We start from the raw sequence: 10,705 nt of genomic DNA, 5'->3' as shown, positions 1-10,705 counted from the left end.
ACATATACTTCGATGTATTGTCAAACAAAATTTGAATAAAACAAAGATTAAACCAAACTTTATCAATTTGCAAAGCAATAATAACTGTCGTTGTGGTAGATTTGTTAAAATAAATATAAGACTATGAAATATATTTCAACGTTTGAATTGTCTAAATAACATGCTGTATTTCTTTTTGCAGTAGTTATTGTTAACTGGGTTTTTTTTGTGTCCACATATTTTACTTAAGATTAAAAGAAGATAAAAACAAACTTACCGCCGCCATTCCTCATACATATATAAGGGAACCTCCAGAAGTTCACTTTGATAAGTAAGAAAATCAGGACCTGGAACTCACTTCAGCCACAGGAGTTGAGCAAATATTATATGATATATATAAAATACAATATTAACTATGATATATCTTATACTTATAGGATATAAAGGGTGTCATGAACCTTTTAATTCACTTAAGATTGAGAGATATTTTAAATTGTCAAGTTTGAGATGGGTCCGGAAGCCATAACTCAGTATAAAACAAAAGGAAAGTGTGTAGTGTATAAGCGTTTTATGTACGTGTACTCAACGAGTAAAGTTGTAATTTCAATCCCTAAATATAGAATAGAAAGGAAATTATTGAGAGAACAAAATAGTTTTTATTTAAAAGAAATACCTAAAACTTGACTCCTCCGTGTTAGTTAAACAATCTTCAATTGACGATTTAATTTCTGTCATTTTGTATCTTTTAAATATGCCTGTTCAATTGATACATGATTTTAAAAACAGAAATGGTACGATTTGGGATTTTAAGCTCGTTTAAAAACAGCAAATTATATTTGTGATTTACCCTACCCCTTTTGGTGCCCCCAAAACCCACTTTCGGTCAAACTTTTATCTTAGTTTTTGCACATGTAATGCAATAGGACATATTTAAACAAAATAAGGAGGTGAAAATCTGAATATACCGGGGTTCAAAAAAGGGCCTTATAGACACTCATCCCAATTATTACAACTAAACCGAGTACACATCAAAATAGAAATAATCGAATCGTGTGAGTTCAAGTGTTCTATAGCTGTCATTTTAAACTGACGTTCTGATACAAAGTCGGCAGCTGACGTTACCGGACGTACCTGACCTGATGTTACCTGACGTTACCACTGACAACACGGTGTAAGATGTAGGGGGTTATTTTTCTATCAGACGTAATAACATAGGTAAGAGGTATTACTTATGATAATCAGCGATTATAATCAAAGTTTATCATGTGTTTAACACTTTAAAATCATGTGAAAGAGCTTCTGACTCAATATTTCACCGGAAAAAGGCAGATATCATCTACTTATTCCCGTGGGTTTTTTAATTTCGCTGATTACATGGAACATAATACACCACGGTTTTCAGGGACCTAACTCCTCACGTTTGGGGTCGCTTATCTGACGCCAGCTGAAATATACATCAGCATTGACATCTCTGGATGTATCTCGGAGGAACGTTTTTTTCGTCATTTGACAGAACATTTAAGGACATGCATGAAGTTTGAACTTGAGACCGTTTACTTAATTCTTCATTGTGAAAGTGAAATCAATGTTCGCAGCGGTATCTTTCCTTCATTCGAACGCTACAAAATGGTTGCATCAGACGTGTATGGTTTCGACATCTTGTATTGCGTAGAAGAACCATTGAAGAAGCAGTCACATGACTGTTAAGACAATTGTCGCGTGACAAAAAAAAATATTGATTGATTGATTCATTCATTGCAACAGAACTGCATTATACTATACAAGACTAACGGCATAGCCTACCATTTCCGGACGCGTTTGTTTATGCCGGCAGCCCCCGTGTGTTAAATTCAACTTTCAAGATACAAGGATATTGACTCTGGTGATGAATTTCTTAGTCTCCGAGTTTGCCCTAACTTTGATGGCCGTAGAAATGATTTTGTAATAGCGGCATGCTTCATAATATATGCACTTTACTTGTCATGTCATTTTTAATGATCTGGTACTTGACAAATATATGAAATTCCTATAATTAAGGGTTTTTATGCATCTCCTCCTTCTGTTTCAACAGCAGTTTAGACCGATTGGTATTTTCATCCTTTTTACCTCTAGCATCTCTGATGAGTTGACGAAACAAGTGTATGATGCAGTATAATTCATTTTTGGCTTAATGTATATATTACCAATCAATATATTTAACGGTGCAATCACTAAAGCCATGTGGTATTATTGTCACTACCCGAATCCTCGAAATGAAGACGTGACATTACTTGAATATGACCTGGATTTACACTTACCTCTCCAGAACACTTGGTGTTTTTCTCCTTATATATATTTTCAATGGTATCCATGTTCAGCTTTCCTTTTGGTCATATTTTGCCCTAGTTTTATCTATCGTGAGTTCGGATTATAATGTGTTGGCACTTGAGTGTTCTCTCTCTCCTCTTTTAAATACGTGTATGATATTATAATATAACAGTTCAACATGAGGAAAGAATTTCAAATCGGTTCCTCCTTATGATAACATTATAATACCAGATATCAAAAGTCTAATCAAATAAGTCCGTTATGTGCGGGCGTCACATACTTGGCTTTTGTATTAGTTCTCTTTAAAACGACTCTTAGTACGCAACATATGCGTACAATGTTGCGAATCATTCTTGTTATCTATTGAAGCATACCTCCTAGTAACTGTTGTAAGATAATATTCAGAGAGTATATCATAATGGAAATACATGTACTACATATGTGTATGTTGTCTATCTCAATGATGCCGTATAACGACTATTTTAAAAGGAGCAAACTTGTTTTATTGTTTTGCGATGCTGAATAATACTTAAGGGATTCTTTAAATCGATTCAAATTTGGACTTTTTTTCTAAATTAAATGTCTTGTTTCTTGTTTCATTTTGTTGGTCGCCATCTTTGTTGAAGTATGATATTTGTAATTGTGTATAAAGGATTAAATTTCACATTTAAGTTTTTAAACTAGATCTTTCATAGATATAAAAACGAATGACTCACACATTGTCCCGAACTCTTCCATGGAATAATAAAAACTATACTTTAATATCACTAATGATCCACAATCTGTCTACCGAAGGGTTGTCCAAAATATTATTGACAAAAAATGCATACCACTTATCTGCATCATCAAGAAGACAGTTCATGAACTTTTGCAGCTTCCTGGAATTCGTCAAATACTTTAGAAAAAACTACTTTTGTCCATTTTATTAGTTTGAATGCCAATGTGTCTATTGTCGTTTGTGACGTTTTCAATCAATATGTTATAAAAAGTAGTTATGACGTCACAATAGTGCCGCAGACAAGGTTACTTACAATCTACAGACAGGTACTTGGGAAAGGCTTATCTTAATATCGCATCACTGTGGATAACAGCCTCTTATTATCCTTTTCTATTTGATGAGTCGTCGATAAAGATTCGTCTTTTAGCGTCTTAATCAATTGTAGTAGAATCGTGATATTTAAAGTAAACCCATAAACTTTAAATCAGCTTTTACATGGTAACACATTGTTGAGGTAAACATGAATGTTATTATCAAGAAAGGGAAAGTTAGCGATTGGAAATCATAAAAATGCTATCATACTAGTTTTGACTTCTTGTCAATGTTTTTTACTCAGCTTTGATGACAGGTATCTCCTTTTAAATGCAACATGTTCAACAGAGAATTTTACAATTCAACTGCCATTATTAAGGCTCTCACTGAGTCACCAGCTCTTTCCACTCTAAGATCAAATTTGAACATTTTCCAATCTAAAAACGCATCCAAATGCAGACGTCACTTTCCTTGTTTCCTTTGTTGATGTCAAATGCATATCTGATAGGGTGTCCACTAATCCTATGTATGACATGTAATTATAATGTCATGATTTTGTCTCTTTAGAAAGAAAGCTGAAAAGCACTGTAACCGGTGGAAGCTGCTAGTTATAAGTTTATATCTTACTTATATAATCATTGAACTGTTTTTGTATGGCATTTATGATATATTTGAATGACACAACTTTGCAAACAAACGTCATAATGCGAAGTTTTATATATTTAAAATTGCATTGTCAAGTCTCACAATGCCCTGCGCTAGTTCAGCAGCCGCCCTGTTTGTTTACATTGGATATTGTAGTTCCGGTCTGTGTTGTATTAATACGCTAAGAAGTGTGTCTTGTGGTGTATGGCATTTAAGTCCCATCAACGACACAACTGTCAAATAGATTACATAGTGACAACGCCATGCAAATGTAACTATATACGTGTATTACGTGTATATAGACGTCTTACAAAGGTTTGTAGAATATCTGTTTTTATTATACGAGTACATTTACAACATTCGCATGTTCTTCTCAAGATTACCGAATAATACAAACATAGTGCGCTCTATAGATGATTTTGCCATTTGAAAATTCCGTTTTAAGGGACGTTTAAGTCTCTAGATAACTATTTCCTAAGACTACAGCACGTTGTTTCCCATATCCGAGGTTAAAGAGAAACCTTTGTGTAAAGGTACCGCCGGTATTCAAGGAGAAAGCCAGGTAATCAGCTTTGTCCACTGACGGATGCCAGTCTTCTGTGGGCAGTACGGACTGACGTAACTTCTGTAGAGGATTACAAACATGTGTGAAAACGTCATGATAAATCACATGTTTCAGCTCATGGAATATAAACCACAGAGCAGTGATAGGTGTTTGATTATATTTACATTAAGAATATGCATGCGGTAGTGCTAATTAATACATTACAACAGAAAAATCAAAGTGAAGTAGAGACAAGTAGCGCTGTATATTCCTCAACTTCTTTAAAGTTTTCATTCGTTTTGGTTACTATAGTGAATGTACGTGTTTGTATTTCTTTTCAAATATGAAATCGCGTTTGAAGAACGAACAGAAAGATGATATTCATCGCCATTTCTAAATAATTAAATTAACTCATCACCTGCTTTGGTAACCAACAAGTAAAGTTAATACTAAATATAAGCGACGTTTTATTTATATCGAATACTAAATAACCCCAAAGTTGATTTATTTATATTCGAAAATACTATACAATATCACCATTCCATCAAAATGTGCTTATTCAATAAATATATCATAAGATAAACAAATTCCTACCTGATACACTGTTTTCCCTGGTGCATTGCACACGACGGAAAAGCCTTCAGTGAAGAATGGTACTATGGGAAGGACAGCGTATATCCAGCCTGCATCTTCCGCCCACCCCGGATACACATAGCTCCCGTATGTAGGTGACTCGTATGCTATAAGGCTCGCCACCATCAACACCTGTACGTGAGAATATAACAGTTGGATACAAAAACTAGCACAGTATGGCGAAACGATAATATTAGAATAAAAATATAAGAAATACTGCAAGTATCCTTCGTGGTGTGCGTTTTAAAAAAAACAACCGGCAAGCTCACTTTGTTCAAACTATGTTCTTGACACTACACCAAAGGTTAGGGTAGCAACAAGAAAAGCACACAATGTCCCCCAAAATACTAAGAAGTCGAAAAAGTCACTTCAGTCGCAAAGTTCCATGTCTAACCCGGGTATGAATATAATTGAATTTAATAATCTACGTTTAATATATACTCACCCACCTGCTACGTCAAACATTCCACTATCGAATTAATTTGGTTTGGAACGGAGATTACTACAACATAATTATGTATGTCCCTTGGTCCACGGAATTTGTTTCCGGTATGATTCAATTTAATTCGCTAATCCCTTCGGTTACCAGATGACCTTTGGAGATGAGAACACAACGGCATTCTGCTTCACTATGTAAGTAACAGTCGAGAAGGCGCTGTTGTCAGGTTCGAGCACATCGTCCTGGCTGGGATGTTATATTTGAATTTGTCCAACACGTTCGTCAGTTGACTATTTTCGTGCTATGCCAAAGTATTAACACAACAGTAACTAGAACTCAAAAGCGAACAAAATTAATAGGGTAAAAGGGAAATATGAACGAAAAACTAGGGTGAAATATGAACGAAAAAACTAAGGTGAAATATGAACGAAAAAAACCTAGGGTGAAATATGAACGAATGAGATTTACACGGAAGCCCTTGAAATAGTACACGAATAAAACTAAATGTTCCTAAAGGGTAATCCATAGTCTTCACCAACCTGCATCTCCCAATCGATGGTATTGTACAGTTTGTCCGTCAGTAGTCGACAACTATCACGGAAACCCTGTATTGTACAGTTTGTCCGTCAGTAGTCGGCAACTATCACGGTAACCCTGTGTTGTAAGTTTGTCCGTCAGTAGTCGGCAACTATCACGGAAACCCTGTATTGTACAGTTTGTCCGTCAGTAGTCGACAACTATCACGGAAACCCTGTATTGTACAGTTTGTCCGTCAGTAGTCGACAACTATCACGGAACATGTGATACTCTCAGCAACCCTTCAATACAGGATCAAAAGTGACATGTAAACAATACAGGTTTAGAAAACAGGAATGCTGACTTCAAGAAAGGAAACATCACGATAGGAAAACTAAACTAGCTTACAGCATAGTTATTAGTCACTAAATAAGTTGATTTACCTCATCCATTTATTTGCCTGGATGGCAATGCATGAACTGGTGTTCACTCATGTGGGATGTGTTTATCTCCTAATGAATATTTGAAGATGGGAATGTTTGTTTACATTGGATATTGTAGTTCTGGTCTGTATTGTATTAATACGCTAAGACATTTATATTACGTGTATATAGACGTCTTATAACAATGTATAGAACATCTGTTTTTATTATACTTAAACGAGTACATTAACAATATTAGCGTGTTCTTCACAAGATTGAAGAAAATAACAAACTTAAGACGCTCTAAAGATGACTTTGTCATTTGAAAATTGCGTTAAAAAGGACGTTTAAGTCTCTTGATGAAGATTTCCGCAGACTACAGCACTTTGTTTTCTCAATCCGAGGTTGAAGAGACACCTCTGTGTAAAGGTACCGCCGGTATTCCAGGGGAGAGCCAGGTAATCAGCTTTGTCCACTGACGGATGCCAGTCTTCTGTGGGCAGTACGGACTGACGTAACTTCTGTAGAGGATTACAAACATGTGTGAAAACGTCATGATAAATCACATGTTTCAGTTCACGAAATATAAACAACAAAATACCGAACAGTTTTTAATTGAATCACATTTTGAATAGGTGGCAGTAAGCGGATTTTTTTTAGTTTATACATCAAAGCCGACAATCAAAATTTGGTATAAACAAATACCACTATGCATTCTTCAATCCCTTCAAAGTTTTTTGACTATTATATAATATTAACGTTCTGCTATATACATGTTTGTACTTATTTGAAAGTATAAATTCGTGTTTGAAGAATAAAAACATCAAAATAGAAAGTTGAAATCCATAACCACTGTTATATGACGTGACTGGCTCCTCACCAGATGTAAAACTCCACAAGCAAAGCTATTCTCGAATTTATGCGACAATTAATTTAAATTGAACAATAAGCAATCCAGAATTAATGAGATTATATTCGAAAATGCTATGCAATATGGCCTTTCTATCAAACTATCGAAATATAAACAACAAAATACCGAAAAGTTTTTAATTGAATCACATTGTGAATATACAGGTGGCAGTAAGCTTCTTTTTGGTTTTTAGTTTATACATTAAACCCGGCAATCAAGATTTGGTATAAACAAATACCACTATGCATTCCTCAATCACTTCAAAGTTTTTTGACTATTATATAATTTTTACGTTCTGCTATATACATGTTTGTACTTATTTGACAGTATAAATTCGTGTTTGAAAAATAAAAACGTTAAAATGGAAAGTTTAAAATTCATTGCCACTTTTATATGACGTGGCTGGCTCCTCATCAGATGTAAAACACCACAAGCAGAGCTATTCCCGAATTAATGCGACAATTAAATATACGAAAATGCTATACAATATGGCCTTTCCATCAAAATGTCCTTGATGCAATAAATATATCATAAGATAAACAAATACCTACCTGATACACTGTTTTCCCTGGTGCATTGTACAGGACAGAAAATCCTGCAGTGAAGAATGGTACTATGGGAAGGACAGCGTATATCCAGCCTGCATCCTCCGCCCACCCCGGATATACATAGTTCCCGTATGTAGGTGGCTCGTATGCTATTAGACTCGCCACCATCAACACCTGTACGTCAATAATACAACAGAAAAAGCGTATACAATGGAATAATATAACCGTTTTGATACAACATTAACGCAGTATAGCAGAATGACAAAAATATTAAAAACAAATAATGTCAGTTTCCATTTACTCGTAGGCGCATTGTTTTATAAAAAATAATGTCAGTTTCCATTTACTCGTAGGCGCATTGATTTATAAAAAATAATGTCAGTTTCCATTTACTCGTTGGCGCATTGTTTTATAAAAAATAATGTCAGTTTCCATTTACTCGTAGGCGCATTGTTTTATTAACTTTTTTGTTTTAGTGGAAACCTAGAAAAACATAACGCTTTGTCCTGATGCTATACCCTAGGAGAGGGAGGAGATAGTCTTTCTTAGACAGCTAATGGATGAACTATGCATGTCATGGTTATTAAACTTATATAGTCATTAAAACAGTAGGAGGGAAATTAAAATTAAGTCTACAAAGTTGTGATTGAAAAACTTTGAATATGTCACCTGGATTTTCCCACCAAACGGATGGTAAAACAAATTATATGTACAGTCAAACCTGCGCATTTGACCACCTCTATAAGGGGACCACCTGTGTTAAGATACCACTTTAAATACTCACCATATTTGTGATTTCGTTATTAATTGAACTTTGCTAAGATACCCCATTTGTACAGAAACATTTTGGACTCGAGTGTGTTCTCTACCGGTTTGACTCTCTTTCTCTTACGCCTAAAGTTTTACTGAAGAATATTTATAATGCTCACTCGTTTCTCGTACAGTATGTAGATATTCGTACGATACATATATGCTTTTATATTCAAGATTATTTGAAATTAACATAATTATTTAGAGTAAAGGATAATTTTACGGAAACCAATGGTTCTGTTTAGAATTTAAAGATTGTCGGCAACAGGTATTTTTACAACAATATTCCATAATTTGCATTAAATACAGTTACTTTGGAGCAGATTATCTAAAGTTTCCATGTGCTCTTCGTATATAGTATTGTTCCTCTGTTAAGATACCAAGTAGCACACATATTGTTCATTACTATATATGTATATGAATACAACAAAGTCAGGTGTTTCCGAGTTTCAATTAATAGTCTTAATTCACAAAGCAGGTATTGCAATAACCTCCCCTTGTATACACATATTCCATTTATTGAAAACATTTGAGTAAAACTTAGGTTCTATTAGGAAGAAGAAAATAAAAGACGGGTTGTTGGATGACAGCATTAATAACAAGGTTACCGCGAGCGGTATATAATACGCCCGTCACACATTGAATGAGCAGTTGTTTGTATGATTGAAATATATGAAGTATTTGTGAGTAATTGATATTAAAAGAGAAATAATTCAACATAACTGGTAGATCAATGAGTGCAATACAACATCATGGAACGCATGCATCGCATTAATGAAACCAAGGGGAAAAACTCCAATAATTACGGTCGGATAATAATGGTTATCAAACTTGTCCAAGCTTCTACTGTAATTAACCTTGTTGTGAAGTTTGAAGTTAATCCGTTAATAATTACTTGAGATATCGAGCGGACACTGTTTCGGCAAGTCCATAAAGGAGCATAACTCCACAAATTATGGTCGGATAATGGCGGTTATCGAACTTGTACGAGGTTTCATGGTAATTAACCTTGTTGTGAAATTTGAAGTTAATCCGTTAATAATTACTCGAGATATCGAGCGGACACTGTTTCGGCAAGTCCATAAAGGGGCATAACTCAAAAATTATGGTCGGATAATGGCGGTTATCGAACTTGTCTGAGCTTTCATGGTAATTAACCTTGTTGTGAAGTTTGAGGTTAATCCGTTAATAATTACTTGAGATATCGAGCGGACATCGTTCGCCCGCCCGCCCGCTCACGTGATAACATAATACGTCCCCGTCTTCGACGGGCGTATAAAAATAATATAATTATAAACATTCTCATTAAATGAACTTTGTCATTTTATCACAAGATATATCTTTAAAACGATAGTCAACAAAGTGGTATACTCAATAACTGAATTCATGTCAGGTAAAACGTTTATAATTCAATCATGCAAGTATCTTGCCTCTAATTATATTCTCCTAAATGTAATTTTATAATTAAAACACAAATCAAGGAAAGGATACTCAAATAAGAACTAAAAATTAAAGTTACATTTTAAACAAGATTTCTTTGTTGAAAATGACTAAAATCTGTTGATTTTATTGCGATTTTCATTATTAACACTTCTCTTTTATAGGCTTCAAATATCATTACATTTGATGTTAAGTTCGTTTGTGCAGTGTGCAATATTTAACAATTAGATGTCAGCCGACCAAAAAAACAAATTTGCCAAAAAAATGACATACACACAAGATCAGAGGCGAAAAGAAACACCAAAACAATCTGATGTATAAAGGTATTCTCCTCCCTATCATCATCTCCACGTCCCTCGAGAAGCGCTCAGCACCTGATGATAGAAATATGAAGATGAAGAGATCATCAACACCTAAAGTGTCTAAACCAATGTTCATAAAAACCAGGACACCCAACATCAAGTTTCAACGAATAAAATATA

At 34.6% G+C, this 10,705-nt stretch overlaps 1 protein-coding gene across 1 annotated transcript; it reads right to left on the bottom strand.

Moving 5' to 3' along the window:
* Positions 1-6,783: 6,783 nt before the first annotated feature.
* Positions 6,784-10,589, bottom strand: LOC110451908 (sodium- and chloride-dependent glycine transporter 1-like). The gene is made up of 3 exons (XM_021500131.1): positions 10,497-10,589; positions 7,977-8,147; positions 6,784-7,036 (listed from the first exon to the last, which is right to left on the bottom strand). Exons 1-3 carry the CDS (start codon positions 10,566-10,568, stop codon positions 6,863-6,865), a joined length of 417 nt encoding a protein of 138 aa, XP_021355806.1. The 5' UTR covers positions 10,569-10,589; the 3' UTR covers positions 6,784-6,862.
* Between the last annotated feature and the right edge of the window lie 116 nt (positions 10,590-10,705).

The sequence above is a fragment of the Mizuhopecten yessoensis genome, unplaced genomic scaffold (genome assembly GCF_002113885.1).
Source record: "Mizuhopecten yessoensis strain PY_sf001 unplaced genomic scaffold, ASM211388v2 scaffold6287, whole genome shotgun sequence".
Taxonomy (NCBI): domain Eukaryota; kingdom Metazoa; phylum Mollusca; class Bivalvia; order Pectinida; family Pectinidae; genus Mizuhopecten; species Mizuhopecten yessoensis.
This window is presented reverse-complemented; position numbering and strand designations above follow the sequence as displayed.